Genomic DNA, 22,640 nt, shown 5'->3' with positions numbered 1-22,640 from the left:
TGGACATGGACACCAAGATCTCTCTGCTCGTCCACACTACCAAGAATCTTACCATTAGCCCAGTACTCTGTCTTCCTGTTATTCCTTCCAAAATGAATCACCTCACACTTTTCTGCATTAAAGTCCATTTGCCACCTGTCAGCCCGCTCTGCAGCTTATCTCTGTCCCTCTGTAACTTGTAACATCCTTCTGCACTGTCCACAACTCCACCGACTTTAGTGTCATCTGCAAATTTACTCTCTCATCCTTCTACATCTTCCTCCAGGTCATTTATAAAAATGACAAACAGCAGCAGCCCCAAAACAGATCCTTGTGGTACACCACTAGTAACTGGACACCAGTCAGAACATTTCCCATCAACCACCACCCTTTGTCTTCTTCCAGCTAGCCAATTTCTGATCCAAACTGCTAAATCACCCTGAATCCCATGCCTCTGTATTTTCTGTAATAGCCTACCGTGGGGAACCTTATCAAACGCTTTACTGAAATCCATATACACCACATCAACTGCTTTACCCTCATCCACCTGTTTGGTCACCTTCTCAAAGAACTCAATAAGGTTTCTGAGGCACGACCTACCCTTCACAAAACCATGTTGACTATCTCTAATCAAATTATTCCTTTCCAGATGATTATACATCCTATCTCCGAGAAACCTTTCCAAGACTTTTCCCACAATAGAAGTAAGGCTCACTGATCTATAGTTACTGGGGTTATCTCTACTCCCCTTCTTGAACAAGGGGACAACATTTGCTATCCTCCAGTCTTCTGGCACTATTCCTGTAGATAAAGATGACTTAAAGATCAAAGCCAAAGGCTCAGCAATCTCCTCCCTAGCTTCCCAGTCTCCAAACAATCTAAATCCTGCTGTATCCTCCGACAGTCCTCATTGCTATCTGAAATTCCACAAACCTTTGTGTCATCCCCAAACTTACTAATCAGACCAGTTACATTTTCCTCCAAATCATTTATATATACTACGAACAGCAAAGGTCCCAGCAATGATCCCTGCGGAACACCACTAGTCACAGCCCTCCAATCAGAAAAACACCCTTGCATTGCTACTCTCTGCCTTCTGTGACCTAGCCAGTTCTGTATCCACCTTGCCAGCTCACCTCTGATCCTGTGTGACTTCACCTTTTGTACTAGTCTGCCATGAGGGAGTGACCTTGTCAAAGGCCTTACTGAAGTCCGATGGTCCAACACAGCAGCAAGGGAGTGCTGCATTGTTGGAGCTGCTGTTCTTGGTTGCAATATTAAACCAGAGAGCCAGCTTGCTTTTCAAGGCAACATTAAAATTGCATGACACTATTTGAAGAGAAGCACGATGTGTTTTTTCAGTGTCATGGCCAATACATCTACCATCAAAAACAGATCAACCATCAAAAACAGATCAACCATCAAAAACAGATCTAGTCAGTGCTACATTTTTCCTCAAAATGTCACTGCATGAAAAAAATGTCATTGCATTTACATTACATGACAAGAATAAACCAAGATGCATGCCACTTCCTTAGCACACTCTACATTCCTATTCATGTATTACTCTGGAATAGAGAAATTCCTTGAGGAGCAGGTTGCTGTAATGTTCTGTTTCAATGGTTCATTACAAAGAACATTCTTTCGTTCTACACCTCTTACAATTTCTCATCCCATTCAGAAACTTGCTCTAAATCCTGATTACAAATCAGTGCTATAAGTATCAGTAATTATTTGTAGAGAAATTAAAAAGGAATAAGGCAGTGGAGTTTTAAGTAACTTGTTAGAATTCTCAAACAGTCTTAAGTACTGCACACACAATACAAACACATTTGTGTAGTTAGTGATATGAAAGTGAACCTCTTGGCGACTTTGGACGCCAGGTCCCAATCCAATCAAGAGATGAATGACTAGTTCATTTGTTTCAGTGGTTGAGAAATATTGACCAAGACACCCAGGGAAAAGATGGTACTAAGATAACTGCAGCACTCCCTCAGACTTGTTCCAGGTTACTTATTCAAATTCTGGAGTCTGGCTTGAATCAGAGGGGAAGACATATTTACCTATGCAAGCTAATAACAGGATGTTCAATTTGTTGCATTTTCTGTCAATCCAGTCACACTCTGATTGACACATGCATTACTGGGCTAGATTTCATTGCACTCACTAATTTTAGCCAAGAGTATCAAATGGGGAATTAAAAATAGCTCATCGAATTGATAACTTTTTACCTATTATTTGCTATTTGAAGGTTGTAGAAATTCACTTCTTGGTAGCTTTGTCTGCACTGATGGACACAAGGTTACATTTCAGCACTGCATGGATTTCTTAGTTTGTAGTAGCCACCAAACTAATATGTTTTCCTCAGAATTCTATTCTACCAACTGCTTTGCAGTCAGCTTCTATATCCAAACTAAAATTCCAATGACTAAGTAAGTTCTATGCTACTTGAAGATTGTTACTCATTTTTAATCCTCAGTGAGGTTTTGCATGTAAAGATTCATACAGGTGCATGTCAAATAAAAATACCTTATGCTCGGAATACTGTGCAACACTGGCTAAATCTTTGCACACTTAGATTGAATGCAATAAAATTTTCATCAAAAAGAATAAACAGTACCATCCTCTTAATCCAACACTGCAACACAGTTCACATTAAGAGTGAAGCAACACAAAAGTTCCTGACAACAAATCTATAACTTACTGCCATATGCCCATCAAGTTGTTGATGCATCAAAGTACCTGGCCTAGTATTGCTGTGGGAACTAGCTTCTAAGTCAGAAATTAACAGAGTGCATAACTATCGAGGAAACCTGGAACATTTTACATGCAAAGCACTTCTCCATTTTCATCTCCTCGTCCGCAATTTAATCAATTCCATAGGCAATCGTCACCGTGGTCAGGGAAATGAGACTTCAGATCTCAGCCTCATGAAGATAAAGCTTTTCAGATCTGCCAGCTGGCAAAGAGCCACTCAGTAAGCAGATCCACAGAATGAATAAACTGTATCCTTCCCTGTCTCGGACAAGACCTTTTAAAATTCACCACCAGCTGGCACCACTAAGCATTTGCTTGGCACTGAACATGAAGTCACCATTTGGGATTGACACTCAAGACCAAAGCAACATGCTGGTAGCTTTCAATTCCATCAGAGCCATCTGGTGACAGACAAATTCAGTGTATCGAATGCACTGACTCATGATATCCAATTAGGGCAGCACGGTAGCACAGTGGTTAGCACTGTGGCTTCACAGTGCCGGAGACCCGGGTTCTATCCATGGCTTGGGTCACTGACTGTGCGGAGTCTGCACGTCCACCCAGTGTTTGTGTGGGTTTCCTCCGGGTTCTCCGGTTTCCTCCAAGTCCCGAAAGATGCGAATGAGGTGAATGGACATTCTGAATTCTCCCTTGGTGTACCCAGACACCAGAGTGTGGCAACTAGGGGACTTCCACAGTAACTTTATTGCAGTGTTAACATAAGCCTACTTGTGACACTATTCTGAAAAATAAATAATTTCCCTACTTACCTGTTATTAGTTCTCTAACCTCCATGTCATTGGTCTTCCTTAATAATCGAACCAGAGCAGGAATTCCATCACAATTCTTGATTGCCACTTTGCTATCGTGATCTTTACCATACGAGATATTTCTCAGAGCACCACAGGCCCTACGATGAACATCTGGTTTCGGATGGTCCAAAAGTCCAACCAAAACGGGTATACCCTTCAGCTGCCTTACTTCCTTTTTTATTTTGTCATTCTCATAGCACAGATGCTGCAGGTAGGCAGCGGCATTTGATTTAACTGGGTCAAGGTGATGGCCGAGCATTGCGATAACCTCTGGGAGATCTGGATCCCGCCACCTAGGATCTTTCCGGATACTGTCTATAGATGGTGAGCGTCTTCCAAGCCGGTCTAGGCTGGCCATGCTCCCCCTTTCTGGCTGAGCTAGTGGTGCATTGTAGACGTCTGTTAGATACGGAATCCGATCTTCAATGATCTCTGCTTCAATAGGATCATCATAACCTCTAAAATAGAAACATATTTAGACTCAGATCACGTGAGTAAAAAAGATACAATGCTATCTTCCATTACACACAAATAATTGTTAACTTTTATTCCATAATTTAATTTGCAATAATTATCAATGAAGGCTTTATTCAAGAGGACAAACAAGACTTTAAATGGGTAAAGCAACATGGAACCGGCAAAATCTGAAAACTGAATTAATAACAAGTCAGTCAACTTGGGTAAAACAACAGACTTAGTTATCAACCATTTTGATGAAAGACACAAGTTGTTTTTTCTCTTTGTGGATTCTGGTATTTTCAATATTTTAAAAAAACCTGGTGACTTCAAAAGGGCCATTTGAAGAACATTTTGTATTCATGCACCCCCTTTAATGAAATAGAAAGTCTCAAGGCCTTATTTCTTTTTTTTTGGTCATTTGGCTGGAAAGTTTCAAGGCCTTTCACAGATGTTCTAACCAAATAAAATTTGACACTGTGGGAGATATTAAGGCAAATGACCAAAAGCTGGATCAAAGTTCAGCTTTAAGAAGCAGAGTGATGAGGTGGTTTAGGAGGAATTCCAAAGCTCAGGATCTAGACAACTTAAGATATGGTGGTCAACAATGAAGCATTTAAATTCAGAGATGCTGAAGGGGCTGGAATTAGAAGAGTGAAGATATCTTGGGTGATTGTGGGGCTGGAAGAGTAGAAGAGGTGGGATGGGGGCAAGGCCATGAAGGGATTCAAAAATAATGACGGGCATTTTAAGACCAAGTCGTTGTTTAATTGGGAGCCAATGCAAACACAGGGGATAACGGACTTGATGTAAGTAATGACTCAAGGTCAACTAAACACCTGCTGTCCAGTAAAATATGGGAGGCTGACCAGGAGTACACTGGGATAGTCTAGTCTAGAAGTAACAAATGCACAGAGTATGGTGAGACCACGTTTGGAGTATTGTGCGCAGTTCTGGTCACCTCATTATAGGAAGGATGTGGAAGCATTGGAAAGGGTGCAAAGGAGATTTACCAGGATGCTGCCTGGTTTGCAGGATAGGTCTTATGAGCAAAGGTTGAGGGAGCTAGGGCTCTTTGGAGCGAAGGACGAGGGGCAACTTAATAGAGGTTTATAAGATGATGAGGGGGATAGATAGAGTGGACGTTCAAAGACTATTTCCTCGGATGGATGTAGCTGTTGCAAGGGGGCATAACTATAATATTTGGGGTGGGTGATATAGGAGGGATGTCCAAGGTAGGTTCTTTACTCACAGAGTGGTTAGGGTGTGGAATGGACTGCCTGTTGATAGTGGAGTCGGACACTTTAGGAACTTTCTAGCAGTTATTGGATAGGCACATGGAGCACACCAGAATGACGGAGTGGGACAGCTTGATCTTGGTTTCGGACAATGCTCGGCACAACATCGAGGGCCGAAGGGCCTGTTCTGTGCTGTACTGTTCTATGTTCTATTTGAGCAGCAGTTGAACTGAGGCAGGGACAGTCAGGCAATGTTATGCAGGTGTAAATAGGCAGTCTTATTGACAGCTCAGATATGTGGTCGGACACCTCAGTCAAACAGGACATCAAGATTGCAAAAAGTCTCAAGGGAGTTGCCAGGGGAGGGATGGAATCAGCTAGTCTTCCCAATATTTGACTGGCAGAAAGTTTCTGCTCATCCAGTGCTTTAAGAAGTCTGTTTTTTAGGTAGTGGAGACTCGAGAGGTGGTCATCAGGTAGAACTGTGTTGTCGGCACGCACATATGAAAACTGATGCTGTAGCCCAGAGGTAGCATATAGATTAGAACGAGGAGGCAGCTAGGGATAGATCTTTGGAGAATGCCCATGGCAATGGGGCAGGACCAGGAGGAGAAGTCATTGTGGATGATTCTCTTGTTTCGTTTAGACAGATTAAAATGGAACAGGTAAGTGTAGTCCCACCCAGTTGCACAACCGTGGAGAGGAGTTGAAAGAGGATACGGTCAAATGTGTCAAAGGCTACAGTCAGGTTGCAAAAATGCTTAAAATCTTAACAGTCAGAAAGTCCCATTAATAAAATGACATTAGCAAGCATGATGCAATGATTTTCATCAATTAGTAAATCGGTCAAAAAATTGATTTATTTTTAAACATTCAAGATAGTTTGTAACAGAGAAACTTCTGCATTTGTGCCCCCAACATCAACAAAGCATTAAGTCAAGTATTGGATGGGTTGAATGCAGGTGCAAATCTCCAAGTACCTTTTGTCAACAATGAAGCTCAACGTAAACTCAGTAAGACTTTGAATTTAAAGTTAACACTTTCTTTTTTGTCTGGCTGCACTCAAATCCAGCTCCCGAAAAGGACAAGGTGCCATTTGACTGTATGTACATACAGGCTACATTCTTTTTTTTTAAACATTCAAAGTACCCTATTCATTTTTTTTCCAATTGAGGGGAAATATAGCGTGGCCAATCCACGTACCCAACACATCTTTTTGGGTTGTGGGTGAGACCCACCCAGACATGGAGAGAACGTGCAAACCTCACACAGACAGTGACCCAGGGCCAGGATCAAACTTGGATCTTTGGCCACGGGATGCAGCAGTGCTAACCACTACGCCACCGTGCTGCCGTACAGGCTACATTCTTGACATTCAAGTTTTTACTGGAGGTGTTTAAAATTGATTTTGAAGTGGAAATAATTAATTTCTTGATCAATAACCTCCTTCTGGATTAATTGTGGTGGCGTAGGTGACGGTATATCATTCAGTAAAATTTGTTTTATCTCTGCCCAGAAGGCAGTGCTAACAGTGTTTACCAGGGACCCAGGTTCAATTCCGGCCTTGTGTAGCTGTGTGTGTGGCGTTTGCATGTCTTCCCCATGTCTGCATGGGTTTCCTCCAGGTGTTCTGGTTTGCTCCCACTGTTCAAAGATATGCAGGTTAGGTGGGGGTTACGAGGATAGGGCTGTGGGAGTGGTCCTAGGTTGGGTGCTCTTTCAGAGGGTTGGTGCAGACTTGATGGGCTGAATAACCTCCTTCTGCACTGTAGGGGTTCCATGAAGGACTAAAAGTTATGTTTGCTTTACGTTGGATCTAGATCAAGTAATTTGGTCTCTCAACTCAATGACTCTCGACAGGACATTATAAGAAAAAAAACACAATTCAGCACTGATTATGGCTTGCGCACAGTTGCCAAGATAGCTGGTGCAGAAAGACAAAGATGGTGTCTCGGATACTTGACATGAATTTAAGTCAAATCACACTTGACTGAATTTCTCTTGACGTGAGCAAAGTACTGATGCTGGAAATTTGGAATAAGAGGAGAAAATGCTCAGCATGTCTGGCAACATCTGGTGTAGCACAGGGCCAAATTGCTGGCTTTTAAAGCAGGCCAACAGCGTGGGTTCAATTTCCGTACCAGCCTCCCCGAACAGGCACCGGAATGTGGCGACTGGGGGCTTTTCACAGTAACTTCATTTGAAGCCAACTGTGACAATAAGCGATTTTCATTTTCAACATCCATTTCTCTCTTTTTTAAAAATAAATTTAGAGTGCCCAATTCTTTTTTTTCCCCTCAATTAAGAGGCAATTTAGTGTGGCTAATCTACCTCCCCTGCACATATTTGGGTGTGGGGGGGGGGAGACCCACGAAGACACGAGGAGAATGTGAAAACTCCACGCAGACCAGTGATCCAGGGCCGGAATCGAACCAGAGTCCTTGGCACCGTAGGCAGCAGTGCTACCCACTGCGCCATGCTGCCTCATCTATTTCCCTCTTGACTGATGCTGCCAAACCTGTTAAGTATTTAAAACTTTTTCATTACGTGATACAAAATGATGTATTTCCACTAGTATATTACTTGTCTCACAAACTTAAAACCCACAATAAAGGTGCATTGCAAATTTACAATGCATCTTTTGGCTCTACATACCTTTATTTTTGCACCTCCCCATTCACCTTATATAAAAAAATATTGTATCAAGCCTGTACAGAACTCAAATAAGTTTACAATGTTAAGAATCTGCTAACGTTAAATTCAAAGGTATCCCAAAAGTTAGAAGGATAACTTGGAACAACGGTTCTTAATGGTGTATATTTTCCTTTTGGAATATTACGAGAAGAATGTGTGAACCAGGAGGAACAGTCCAGTCATTGTGTGAACAATTAATAAAATATATTTATTAAAAGAAAAAAAACACACAAGGACTATAATACACTATAAACAATTACACTGATGGCTCTGCACACAGTATTACATGAAGTTGCCCCGAGTTCCCAACTACCCAATGTTCTCTGAACTCAGAGACATCCCCTGGTTCCTAAACATCCAATATTATCTAACACTGAGCTAAATCCAGCAGATAGTTACCATACACAGGTTATTTGCCAAGTTGGGGAAAACCGTCTTCAGTTCCAGCAAAGACAATGTCTGCAACTTCTTTCTGCAGTTAATGATTATTTAACACAATACGGAAGCAGTCTGTACCCGAGAGGGAAAAGCACGGTGACAGTGGTTAGCATTGCTGCCTCAGAGCGCCAGAAACCCAGGAGCAATTCCGGCCTCGGGTGACTGTGTAGAGTTTGCATCTTCTCGCTGTGACTGCATGGGCTTCCTCAGAGTGCTCTGGTTTCCTCCCATATCCCAAAGATGTGCAGGTTATGAATAGAGGACTGTGTGCCGTGGGTCATCCACGAGGACCAGACGGGGTCCGTGAAGGGAAGGAAGCTGAACACCAACATACGGAGCATCTTGAATGTTATAATGATGTCGGCGGTAGCGGGGGAAGCGGAGATAGTGCTGGCGCTAGATGCGGAGAAGGCCTTTGATAGGGTTGAGTGGGGGTACTTGTGGGAGGTGCTGGAAAGGTTTGAGTTTGGGGAGGGGTTTGGCAGATGGGTGAGGTTGTTATATGAGGCCCCGATGGCGAGCGCGGCCACGAATAGGAGAAGATCGGAGTACTTTCGGTTATACCGAGGGACGAGACATGGGTGTCCCTTGTCCCCCTTGCTCTTTGCGTTGGCAATCGAACCCCTGGCCATGGTGTTGAGGGAGTCAAGGAGCTGGAGAGGAGCACCGAGTGTCGCTTTATGCGGATGATTTATTGCTTTATGTGGTGGACCCAGTGGGGGGAATGCCGGAGGTGATGAAGATTCTCAGGGAATTTGGGGACTTCTCAGGGTACAAGCTCAACCTGGGGAAAAGTGAGCTGTTCGTCGTGCACCCGGGGGATCAGGAGGAGGGGATTGGTAGGCTCCCACTAAAAAGGGCGGAAAGGAGCTTTAGGTACCTGGGAGTCCAGGTGGCCAGGAGCTGGAGGGCCCTACACAAACTTAACCTTACAAGGCTGGTAGAGCAAATGGAGGAGGAGTTTAAAAGATGGGACATGTTGCTGCTGTCGCTCGCGGGCAGGGTGCAAGTCAGTCAAGATGACGGTGCTCCCTGGGAGTCCAGGTGGCCAGGAGCTGGAGGGCCCTACACAAACTTAACCTTACAAGGCTGGTGGAGCAAATGGAGGAGGAGTTTAAAGGATGGGACATGTTGCCGCTGTCGGGCAGGGTGCAGTCAGTCAAGATGACAGTGCTCCCGAGGTTTTTGTTCCTGTTCCAGTGCCGCCCCATTCTTATCCCGAAGGCCTTTTTTAGGAGGGTCAACAGGAGAATTACGGGATTTATATGGGCGCATGGGACCCCGAGGGTGAGAAGGGTGTTTTTGGAGCGGGACAGGGATGGGTGGGGGGGGGGGCTGGCGCTGCCCAACCTCTGTGGGTACTATTGGGCTGCCAACGCAGCGATGGTGCGTAAGTGGGTAATGGACGAGGAAGGCGCAGCATGGAAGAGGATGGAGATGGCGTCCTGTGTGGACACGAGCCTGGAGGCGTTGGTAACGACACCGTTGCCGCTCCCTCCAACGAGGTATACCACGAGCCCGACGGCGACCCTCAAAATTTGGGGGAAATGGAGACGGCACAGGGGGAAGGTGGGGGCCTCGATGGGGTCCCCGATACGGGGGGAACCACCAGTTTGTTCCAGGGAGAATCGATGGCGGGTTCCTGAGTTGGCACAGGGCAGGTTAGGAGGTTGAGGGACCTGTTTGTAGATGGGACGTTTGCGAGCCTGGGTGAGTTAGAGGGGAAATACGGGCTCCCCCGGGGAATATTTTTAGGTACATGCAGGTAAGGGCGTTTGCCAGGCGGCAGGTGGCGGGGTTCCTACTGTTGTCCCCGCGTGGGGTCCAGGACAAGGTGTTCTCGGGGGTGTGGGTTGGAGAGGGGAGGATTTCGGACATGTACCAAGTGATGAAGGAGGTAGACGAGACCTCGGTGGAGGAGCTGAAGGGTAAATGGGAAGAGGAGCTGGGTGAGGAGATTGAGGAGGGGACGTGGGCGGATGCGCTGGAAAGAGTGAACTCCTCCTCTTCTTGTGCGAGGCTCAGCCACATACAGTTCAAGGTGCTACATGGGGCTCATATGACCGGGACGAGGATGAGTAGATTCTTTGGGGACGAAGACAGGTGTACTAGGTGCTCGGGGAGCCCAGCGAACCATGCCCATATGTTCTGGGCATGCCCAGCGCTGGGGGAATTTTGGAAGGGCGTAGCAAGGACGGTGTCGAGGGTGGTAGGATCCAGGGTCAAGCCAGGCTGGGGACTCGCAATTTTTGGGGTCACGGTGGAGCCGGGAGTGCAGGAGGCGAAAGAGGCCGGTGTTCTGGCCTTTACGTCCCTAGTAGTCCGGCGGAGGATTCTTCTCCACTGGAAGGATGCGAGGCCCCCAAGCGTGGAGGCCTGGATCAATGATATGGCGGGGTTTATCAAATTGGAGAGGGTGAAAATTTGCCCTGAGGAGATCAGTACAGGAGTTTTTCAGGCGGTGGCAACCTTTCCTAGATTTCCTGGCTGAACGGTAGGGTAAAAGGCCAGCAGCGGCGGCAGTCCGGTGGGGGGGGGGGGGGGGTCGTTTCGGTGGGTTGGTTTGAAGGGACGTGTACATATGTACCTTGTCTATGATGGGTGTTAATCTAGCGGTTAATATTATTTTCTGTTAATATTTTCTGTTATTGATATTTTGTGAAAATCTGAATAAAAATTATTTCTAAAAATATGTGCAGGTTATGTGGACTGGCCATACTCAAATTTCCCCTTCATGTCCAGGTTGGGTGGTGTTACGGGGGTGGGGGCCTAGGCAGGGTGCTCTGTTGGAGTGTCGGTGTGGACTCAATGGGCTGAATTGCCTCCTTATGCAATGTGGAATTTTATGGTTCACAGAAAAAAATAACCATGGACAACGAAAGAGTCAAGGGGCAGCATAAAGCGAAAAAAAATTGCTTACAAAAATGCAAAAAACAGCATAGATCCTACCGAATGAGAAAGATACAAACATCAGCAAATGGCCACAAACCTTATGAGCAACTAAAAAGGATAATGAAAGGAAAGGAAATTTGCAAGGGACATCAAAATCAATAAGTAATTTTATAGTTACATAAAGGGAAAGCAGGGTCAGGAGCAATGCTGACCCGCTAAAGACGGAAAGTGGGGATATTGCCATCGACTATGGGGACATGGCAGACATGCTGAATAATTACTTTACCTCAGCATTTACAGTAGAAAAGGAAGACAGCTTGCCAGATGTCCTGAGGGCATTAATAGTGGATTGGGGACAAGGAGCAAATAGAATTAACCTGAGCAAACATCAATAATGAGGAAATTAATGGAACTGAACAGTGACAACTCCCCAGGACCCGATGGCTTCCATTCAAGGATGTTAAAGAAAGCACATTGCAGATGTACTAAATTATAATCTTTCAGACTTCCCCAGATTCAAAAGTCGTCCCTTTGGATTGGAAAATTGCTCATGTCACTCTGCTTTTTAAGAAAGGTGAAGGAGGAAAACCAGAGAATTACAGGTCAGTTAAGCCTAACATCGGAGGTGCGGAAATTCTTGCAGTCTATAATCAAGGACAGGCTAACTGAACACCGAAAATACTCAGTTAATCAGGGAGAGCCATAATGGATTCATGACAAGTAGGCCATGCCTGACAAACCTCACTGAATTTTTTGATGAGGTTTCTAAGGTCAGGTAAAGTTGCCAAAGTCCCAGATGACCATAGACTGCTTTCCCCGAGGGAGAGATCAGAGTGTTGGTGATTTAACCAGTGAATCACCACATCTCAATTGAGGGGCAAGGTTGAGAAGGCGAGCCTTCATGAATAACCTCAGACAGGGATTTGAACACACGCTGCTGGCCTGACTCTGCAACACATACCAGGAGGTCTAGCCAAGCGTCTAAACCGGTGGTGGATGGGAATGTCTATGGATGTTGTTTATACGGACTTCCAGAAGGCATTTGATAAAGTTCCACATAAGAGACTGTTAACTAAGGTAGAAGCCCACGGAATTGAGGGCAAATTACTGACATGGCTGGGAAATTGGTTGAGTGGCAGGTGACAGAAAGTAGAGACAATGGATAGGTACTCTAAATGGCAGGATGTGACTAGTGGTATCCCACAGGGTCTCAATCGCCCACAATATTGATTAAAGACTTGGGTAATGGCACAGGAAGTCATATATCCAAATTTCCTGATGACACAAAATTGGGTGGCATTGTAGACAGTGTAGATGACAGCAAAAAATTATGAATTTTGGACCAAAAAGGATAGGCCAGGGTACAGTGGATGTCCAAAGAGACCTGTGGGCTCATGTGCATAGATCTTTAAAATGGCACGAACAAGTGCAAAACGTTATCAAGGCGGCTAATCAAATGCTGGCCTTTATATCTGGAGGACTCGAGTATAAGGCCACAGAAGTTAAGCTGCAGCTTTACAAAACCTTGGTTAGACCCCACTTGGAGTACTGAGAGCAGATCTGGGCACCACACCATCGGAAGGATATTTTAGCGTTGGAGGGAGTGCAACGCAGGTTTACAAGAATGATACTTGAACTTCAGAGGTTAAGTTATGAAGAGAGATTATACAAATTAGGCCCGTTTTCTCTAAAATTTAGCAGGTTAAGGGATGATCTGATCAAAGTCTTCAAGATATTAACAGCAAAAGACAAGAAAGATAAAGATACTGCGTCCACAGGTTGGAAATTCTAGAACTAGGGGCATTGTCTAAAAATTAGAGCCAGATCATTCAGGAAGGATGTTAGGAAGCACCTCTACACACCAAGTGTGGGAGAGGTTTGGAACTCTTCCACAAACAGCAATTGATGCAAGACCAGTTGTTAATATTCAATTGGAGATAGATACTTTTTTGTCAAATGGAGTTATCAAGGGGCACAGGCCAAAGAATTCGACCACAGATCAGCCACGATTCCATTGAATGGTAGAGCAGGCTCGAGAGGCTGAATCACCTCCTTCTGTTCCCACATAATGGTAGCTGTGTTTCTTTCCCCAGTCATTGTGCTGTGGACATATCATTCCTTCCGTTTGATATCATAAGCCCTGTGGAGTCAGCTTTAAGCATGTGTGTCAATTTCTATATCTCCACTTCAAAGTTGCCTCATTTACACCCCATTTTTCTCCCCATGTCACATAGGTAAACAATTCATTATCTCACCGATATGCTAATTTATATCTCAAAATCTCTTCCACCAGCTGCCCTTCGCAACTCAGTTTTATTTTATCCAAATTTAATTTCTTTAATCTCAATTCCCCAATTCTTTTTAAAAATAAATTTAGAGTACCCAATTCATTTTTTCCAATTAAGGGGCAATTTAGCGTTGCCAATCCACGTACCCTGCACATCTTGGGCTTGTGGGGGTGAAACCCACACAAACACAGGGAGAATGTGCAGACTCCACACGGACAGTGACCCAGGGCTGGGACTGAACCCGGGTCCGCAGCACAGTGAGACAGCAGTGCTAACCACTGCACCACCATGCTGCCCACATTTTCCCCAATTCTTAGGACAAAAATAATTACATAAGAACTAGGAGCAGGAGTAGGCCATCTGGCCCCTCGAGCCTGCTCCACCATTCAATGAGATCATGGCTGATGTTTTGTGGACTAAGCTCCACTTTCCGGCCTGAACACCAGAACCCTTAATCCCTTTATTCTTCAAAAAACTATCTATCTTTACCTTAAAAACATTAAAGAAGGAGACTCTACTGCTTCGCTGGGCAAGGAATTCCACAGATTCACAACCCTTTGGGTGAAGAAGTTCCTCCTAAACTCAGTCCTAAATCTACTTCCCCTTATTTTGAGGCTATGCCCCCGAGTTCTGCTTTCACCCGCCAGTGGAAACAACCTCCCGCATCTATCCTATCTATTCCCTTCAGAATTTTATATGTTTCTATAAGATCCCCACCTCATCCTTCTAAATTCCAATGAGTTAAGTCCCAGTCCACTCAACCTCTCCTCGTAATCCAACCCCTTCAGCTCTGGGATTAACCTAGTGAATCTCCTCTGCACACCCTCCAGTGTCAGTACGTCCTTTCTCAAGTAAGGAGACCAAAACTGAACACAATACTCCAGGTGTGGCCGCACTAACACCTTATACAATTGCAACGTAACCTCCCTAGTCTTAAACTCCATCCCTCTAGCAATGAAGGACAAAAGTCCATTTGCCTTCTTAATCACCTGTTGGACCTGTAAACCAACTTTCTGCAACTCATGCACCAGCACACCTAGGTCTCTCTGCACAGCAGCATGTTTTAATAGTTTATCATTTAAATAATAATCCCGCTTGCGGTTATTCCTACCAAAATGGCGAACCTCACATTTGTCAACATTGTATTCCATCTGCCAGACCCTAGCCCATTCACTTAACCTATCCAAATCCCTCTGCAGACTTCCAGTATCCTCTGCACTTTTCACTTTACCACTCATCTTAGTGTCGTCTGCGAACTTGGACACATTGCCCTTGGACCCCAACTCCAAATCATCTGTGTAAATTGTGAACAATTGTGGGCCCAACACAGATCCCTGAGGGACACCACTAGCTACTGATTGCCAACCAGAGAAACACCCATTAACCCCCACTCTTTGCTTTCTATTAATTAACCAATCCTCTATCCATGCTATTACTTTACCCTTAATGCCATGCATCTTTATTTTATGCAGCAACCTTTTGTGTGGCACCTTGTCAAAGGCTTTCTAGAAATCCAGATATATCACATCCATTGGCTCCCCGTTATCTACTGCACTGGTAATGTCCTCAAAAAATTCCACTAAATTAGTTAGGCATGACCTGCCCTTTATGAACCCATGCTGCGTCTGCTCAATGGGACAATTTCTATCCAGATGCCTCGCTATTTCTTCCTTGATGATAGATTCCAGCATCTTTCCTACCACCAAAGTTAAGCTCACTGGCCTATAATTACCCGCTCTCTGCCTACCTCCTTTTTTAAACAGTGGTGTCACGTTTGCTAATTTCCAATCCGCCGGGACCACCCCAGAGTCTAGTGCATTTGCAATTTCCCTAGCCATCTCTTTTAGCACTCTGGGATGCATTCCATCAGGGCCAGGAGACTTGTCTACCTTTAGCCCCATTAGCTTGCCCATCACTACTTCCTTAGTGATAACAATCCTCTCAAGGTCCTCACCTGTTATAGCCTCATTTCGATCAGTCACTGGCATATTATTTGTGTCTTCCACTGTGAAGACCGACCCAAAAAACCTGTTCAGTTCCTCAGCCATTTCCTCATCTCCCATTATTAAAACTCCCTTCTCATCTTCTAAAGGACCAATATTTACCTTAGCCACTTTTTTGTTTTATATATTTGTAGAAGCTTTTACTATCTGTTTTTATATTCTGAGCAAGTTTACTCTCATAATCTATCTTACTCTTCTTTATAGCTTATACCATGGGTCTATTTTAAACTGAATAAATACAACAATATTCTTGCCAAATGCATATTCAGCAATTTGCCCAGTTTCAGATAAAGTTCCCAAGGGCACATGTAGTTGTACAATTAACAATCATGACCATAACAGGTCAACTGCACACACAAAACTGCTGATACATCAAATTGAACAAAAAGATTTTGAATTGCCAAAAATGTAATTAAATGAATCTACTTGGCTGACAGCCGAATTAAGGGGATTACGTTGAAGTCAGGGTTACTGAAACACATTAAGGGCCGGAATTTCCTCAGAAGTGTGCCCATTCCACTATCCTAATCTCACCAAAGATTCAGCTGCAGGAGTGGGTTCAAGGACATCCCAGCTCCAAGTTAGGACATCCCAGCTCCAAGTTGTAAATTCAGTTCCAGGGAAGGGAAAAAAGTTTCCTTCTCCTTCCTGGATTTGCACTTCCATTTCATACACAATAGATAGTTTCCCCCCACTTTTGCATTTTTTTTTGTACATTGGCGGCATAGCCAACAAACTTAAAAAAAAGATCAGCTTGTGCTTTCCATATCAGTTTATTAATTAAGAGTTAGAAATAGCAAGTACTGATTGCAAGAGGGAGGATAGCACACAACAAACCTCATAAGTTTCCAATGCAGGAAATACAGTGGGTGCTGTGTACATGGACTGCAGGAATGCCTCAGATTACTGTAGAAGATTAAAGATGTGGTAATTAAGGGGACAAATGATGATTTAAAAGAGAAAATAGTATGGGAGTTAAGGGCAGTTTTCCAGAATCGTTGGAAGAGGCGAGTGATGTCACAGGGGTTCTTTCCAACGTGCTCAATGATTTGGGTGGAGGCAGAAAAGAAGATGTTGAAACAAGTGGATGAAGAACAGCATTCCCTCTAAGATACAAGGGTGTCAGCAAGCAAGTATGTGCTGCGCAGGGACAAACCGGCCACACGCAGCAAAAAGGAAAATTAGAGGGAATGCTGATGAGTTGTAGTTAAAACTTTAGAACACCAAAAGAAATTGCAAAGGGATATTGCCAAAATGGAATAAAAAGATGTAGATGGAATTCAGTTGAGTGGGACTTCTGCTTGTGACCATGGAGTGATTGGTCACAAAGGGTTGTTTCTGTTCAAAGTCACAGAAACAGGCTCTTTTTATTCAGATCCAGGTGGCAGTTTTACCCAGATCCGGGTGGAATTTTGATGAAAAGGTGTAGGTGAATGTTAGAGGAGTAGTTTGGAATGGTATGTCTTCTGATCACTGGACCTGGAAGAAAACAGTGAGAGGTTTCACTGGAACGTTTATACAGTCTTGTGCTTCACAGACACTCTTCCAGCATGCAGGCGGGGGAGGGGCAAGCTGCAAGGCCCAAGAAACAGGAACTGATGACTTTTATCAAGGAGGAATTCCATAAACAGAGGAAAGAAATGCTTGAGGATCACGCAAAGGCCATTGCAGAAGCTGTGACATCCCTGAAGAGTACGTTAGAGCAGATGGAGAGGTGTTTAGAGGTGCAGGGGTCACAGATTTGGGAGATTGAAGGACTGATCTCGGACCACAGCGATCGTGTAGTGTCTCTGGAGGCGGAGGTGGGGCTCCTAGGAGACCGTTGTAAAACTTTGAGGGCAAAGTGAAGGAGCAGGAGACTGCCTCAAGAAGGCAGAACCTGCAAATAGTGGGCCTGCCTGAAGGAGTGGGAGGTGTAAGTGCCACGAGGTACGTCTCAAAGATGCTGGAGGGGCTGGTGCAGAAGGGTGCTGGATAAGGCCCCTGAGTGGACCGAGAGCATCGGTCTCTGAGGCAAAAGCCCTAGAGCCAGGGAGCCACCGCGGGCGGTGAGCGTGAGACTCCATAAATTTGTGGAGAAAGAGAAAATTCTACAGTGGGCCAAGGAGAAGCGTAGCTGCGACTGGGAGGGAACTAACGTCCAGATGTATCAGGACATCGAGCCGAGTTGGCAAAAACGGCAGGCAGGTTTCAACAAGGCCAAGGCGGTGCTGTACTGGCAGCAGATCTGGTTTGGGTGCTTTGCTCGGCAAAATTATGGTGACGTTCAGAGGCAGAGAGTATTATTCCGAGACCCCAAAAGCGGCCGAAGACTTCATTAAGGAGCATAAACTGGGGGAGAACTGAGTGGACAATGCTTGGGAACCAGGGTGCTGGCACTATGTAATGGGCCAGGAGCATGTTTAAAGTGGGTGTAGAGATTGGGAGTTTCACCTTTTTTTGTGTGGGGGGGGGGGGGGGGTAGTTCTGTTCAATGTTGAGGATTGTAAGGGAGCTGTAGGGGTGAAAAGTTGATGTGGGGATGGATGTTCCAATTCCCCCTCCTGTTTTATGGGACTGTTTGTATTTAACATCTGATTGTTTGCTTTTGCAGAAGGCTGCCTGGAGTTCTGAAGTCCTTGTTAGGGTGGGGGAAGGTAAGGCCAGCAGGAGGCCTTCTTCTTTTGAGCTGAGGAGTGTGCTGGGGGGGGAGGGGGAGGTGTGTCATTAGGATGTGCCTTGAGCAGGGCAGCCGCACTAGCAGGTTATGTTGGGAACGGAAGTGAGGTGGTGGGGGAGAAGGCCAAGAGGGGTGGCCGGGGGGGGGGGGGGGGGGGGGGGGGGGGGGTGAAGAAGGGGGAAGGGGAAAAGCGGGGGGCAGGGGGTGAGAGATGACATACATGATCAAGGGCGAAGAAAGGGGCCATCTGGGATGGGCTAGGTACAGAGTGGAATTAAAGGGGCAGGAGTTAAGTGTGGAAGATGAAGGACAGTAGAGGGGATTGGAGGTAAGGCTGGCAATGTGAAACGTCCAGGGACTGAATGGACCGGTTAAAAGGTCGCGGGTGTTCGCGCACCTCAGGAGCTTGAAACCAGGGGTTGTCTTTTTTGCAGGAGACACACCTCCGTGTGAAGGACCAGGTTAGGTTAAGGAAGGGGCGAGTCGGGCAGGTTTTTCACTCTGGGTTTGATTTGAAATTGTGGGCTGTGGCAAGTTTAATGAGCAAAAACATGGGATTTGTGAGTGCAAAGGAGGTGACAGATCCAGGTGGGAGATATATGATTGTGAATGGGGTATTGGAAGGGGCACCAGTAGTGTTGGTAAATGTGCATGCCCCAAATTGGGATGATGTGGGTTTTATGAGGGGGTTGCTGGCAGCAATCCCGGATTTGGCCACGTACTAGTTGATCATGGGAGGAGATTTTAACTGTGTCCTGGAGCCGAGGGTGGATAGATCGAGCCCCAGGTCGATGGGTAGGGTACGAATGGCAAGGGAGCTGGGGGGGGGGTTTATGGAGATAATGGGTATAGTGGATCCCTGGCGCTTTCAGAACCCAGGGGGCAGTATTCCTTCTTTTCACATGTCTATAAGGTGTATTCGAGGATTGATTACTTTGTAGTGAGTCGGGAGATTTTGGTTGGGGTGGAGGGGGGCAGAGTATGTGGGGATAATTATCTCGGACCATTCACCCCACTGGGCTGGTAGTCGGTTCAGTACGGGACCGAGAGCAGAGGCCGGGGTTGGAGGATTGACTCGGGGTTGTTGGCGGCTAGAGGTTTTGTGATAAGGTGTGGTTGGCGATTAGGGATTATGTGGAGTTCAATCAGAATGGGCAGGTGTTGGCGGGCATTTTTTGGGAAGCACTGAAGGCAGTGGTCCGGGGAGAAATTCTAATTTACGGTTCGTGTGAATAAGGAAAGGAGGGTGGAACATGACCATTTGAAATGAAAATGAAAATTGCTTATTGTCACGAGTAGGCTTCAATGAAGTTACCGTGAAAAGCCCCTAGTCGCCACATTCCGGCGCCTGTCCGGGGAGGCTGGTACGGGAATTTAGTGAGCGAGATAGTGGAGGTGGACAGGGAATATCCACCGTGGAGGGATTGGCGAGGAGGAAAAAAGTTGCAGGGGCAATTTACAGGCTGACAATGGTGAGAGGGCTGGTAGGGTAATTGGGTGCAATACGAGTATGGGGGAGAAGGCGAGCCACATGCTGGCGCACCAGCTGCAGAGGCAGGCTGCGTCCAGGGAAATATTGAAGTATCTGGACTGGGGATGTGGTGTCAGAGACAGGGAAAATAAATGAGGCATTTAGATTATTCCAGGGATTTTGAGGCAGACCCAGGAGGCGAGGTGGGGGGACATGGGGTGGTTTCTGAACGAGCTGGAATTTTCCCCAGTTGGAGGAAGCGAGAGGCAGGGCATTGGAGGAGACCCTGGGGCTGAGGAAGGTGCTGGATAGTATCAGAGGTATGAGTCGGGGAAGGCCCCTGGGCCGGATGGTACCCGGCAGAATTTATAAGGAATTTGCGGTGACCTGGCCACTCTGTTGGGGGCGTTTAATGAAGCACTGGAGAAGGGGAGTTGCCGGAGACGATGAGCAGAGGCATAATCACACTAATCCACAAAAAAAGGGAAGGATCCGGTGGAATGTGGGTCGTATAGACCCATCACTATTGAACACGGATGTGAAAGTTTTGGAGAATTGTGGCGGGAGGATGGAGGATCGTGTCCCGGGGGTGGTTGCATAAGATCAAACAGGCTTGTGAAGGGCAGGCAGCTCGCGAGTAATACAGGACAGCTGTTGAATGTGGTGATGAATCAGTCGGGAGCTCTGGTACCAGAGGTGGTGGTCCATGGACTCGGAGAAAGCATTTGATCAGGTTGATGGTGGTACTTGTTCGAAGTTTTGGGAAGGTTTGGGTTTGGGCCGAGATTTGTGGCATGGACGCAGTTGCTGTATGTGGTGCCAAGAGTGAGGGTGAGGACATATGAGCTCACGAAGCTTCGACTTACGCAGGGGACGAGACAGGGGTGCCCGCTGTCTCCACTGTTGTTTGCACTGGCCATAGAGCCATGGCGATGGCTCTCAGGCGGTCAGCAGAGTGGCAGGGGATAATGAGGGGACAGAGGGAGCATCGGGTGTCGCTCTATGCCGATGACCTCTTGCTGTATGTTTGGATCCGTTGGAGTATGGGAAGGATTATGGGCCTGTTGGGGAAGTTTGGAAGGTTCTCAGGATACAAGCTGAATGTAGGGAAAAGAGGTATTCCTGGTGAATGAGCTGGCACAGAGGCTAATTTAGGGGGTGCCATTTACGGCAGCGAGGGATAGGTTTAGGTACTTGGGGATTCAGGTTGCGAGGGAATGAAAGGGCTCCATAAGTGGAACTTAACAAAGCTGGTGGAGGAGGCCAGGGAGGATCTTAAGAGGTGAGATACACTGCAACTTAATGTTGGCTGGGAGGGTCCAAGTGGTGAAAATGAATATTCTGTCGAAGTTCTTGTTTATCTTTCAGGCTCCCCCGATCTTTATACCAAAGGCCTTTTTTCGGAAAGTGGACACAATCATCTCTGACTTTGTATGGGCGGGAAAGGTACAGAGAGTGGGGAGGACCCTGTTACAGAGGCAGAGGGGGTGGGGTTGGTGTTACCAAACTTGCTTCATTATTATTGCGGCGAATGTGGACACGGTGCGGCAGTGGTGGGAAGGAGAAGGGGAGAGTGGCTTTGGATGGAGGCGGAATCTTTTAAGAGGTCCAGTTTGAGGGCTATGTTGACGGCACCATTGCCAATGGCTCAGAGTAGATATTCAGGGAGCCCAGTGGTGCAGTCCACGGTGAAGATATGGAATCAGCTGAGGAGGCATTTTAGGGTGGAAGGGATGTCGTGTTAACGCCGCTGTGCGAGAATCATGGGTTTGAGCCAGGGGGATGGATAGTGTATACAGGAGATGGAGGGAAGTGGGGCTGGTCAAGGGAGGGATTTGTATTTGGAGGAAGGGTCCGCCAGTCTGGAGGCACAGGGAGAGGGTCGAGCTGCCGAGGAGTAGTAAGTTCAGGTATCTACAGGTTGGGGGCTTTGCACGAAAGGTCAGGAAGGGGTCTCTAGATTGCTGGGATACACCCTGCTGGAGCGACTGATGTGGAAGGGAGGGAAGAATTGGGGATATATATAAGTGGCTGGGGGAGCAGGGAGGCGAGCGGTGGTGAGATCAAGGAGAAATGGGAAGCGGAGTTGGGAATGGAGATCAATTTGGGAGTATGGAGTGAGGCACGTGTAGAGTAAACGGGACCTCCTCTTGTGCAAGGATGAGCCTGATACAGTTAATATGACTCGGGCGAGAATGAGTGGGTTCTTTCAGGGGGTAGCAGATGAGTGTGAGAGGTGTGGGTGGGGGCCAGCGAAACTCGCACATGTTTGGGGTTGAAAAATTGGGAAGATTCTGGGCAGGAGGGTTCGCAGTCTTAGCCAGGAGAGTGGAGGGGGGAGTGGACCCGGACCCCTTGCTGGCGATATTTGGGGTTTCAGAGAAGCTGGAGCTCATGGAGAGAGGTAGGCTGATGTCTTGGCCTTCGCCTCTCTGACTGCACAGCGATGAATTTTGCTGGAGTGGCGGTCGGCATCGCCACTGGGGTAGCATGGGTTGGTGACCTGTATGACTTCCCAGGTGTTTTTTGCTGTAACCTACTTTGATTCAAGTTTGAATAAAATGTGTTTAAAAAAAAAAGGAATTCAGTTGAGTGGAAATGATGCACTTCGGGAAACAATATATTAATCTGCATCAGTGCTGTGGAAACAGATGGATTTGGAGCACTGGTTGGGTTGGTTTAGCTCAGTTGCTGCAAGTTGATTGTGATGCGGAGCGAAGCCAACAGCGCGGGTTCAATTCCTGTTACTGGCTGAGATTATTTAGAAGGCCCCACCTTCTCAACGCGCCGGTGTGTGTGATCCTCAGGTTACATCACCTCTCAAAGGGGAAAGCACCTTTGGTCATCTGGGACTATGGCGACTTTACATGTTGGAAAAGGCAGGTTTATAAGGCTGTAACAAAAAGCTGCATCCATGCTTTATCCGATGTAGAGAACAAAAAGCCAAGGAATA

The 22,640-nt window shown here is 46.2% G+C and overlaps 1 protein-coding gene across 1 annotated transcript in view; it reads right to left on the bottom strand.

Annotated features, from left to right (window-relative positions):
* Nucleotides 1–22,640, bottom strand: part of arvcfb (ARVCF delta catenin family member b) — a 474,185-nt gene that overhangs the window by 132,502 nt on the left and 319,043 nt on the right. Inside the window, 2 exon segments of the mRNA XM_038818458.1 lie at nt 3,507–4,006; nt 11,364–11,374. Of these exon segments, the coding sequence (XP_038674386.1) occupies nt 3,507–4,006; nt 11,364–11,374 (511 nt within the window).

The sequence above is a fragment of the Scyliorhinus canicula genome, chromosome 1 (genome assembly GCF_902713615.1).
Source record: "Scyliorhinus canicula chromosome 1, sScyCan1.1, whole genome shotgun sequence".
NCBI classification, from domain to species: Eukaryota; Metazoa; Chordata; class Chondrichthyes; order Carcharhiniformes; family Scyliorhinidae; genus Scyliorhinus; species Scyliorhinus canicula.
Note: the sequence above shows the minus strand (reverse complement) of the source record. Positions and strands in the feature narration are given on the sequence as shown.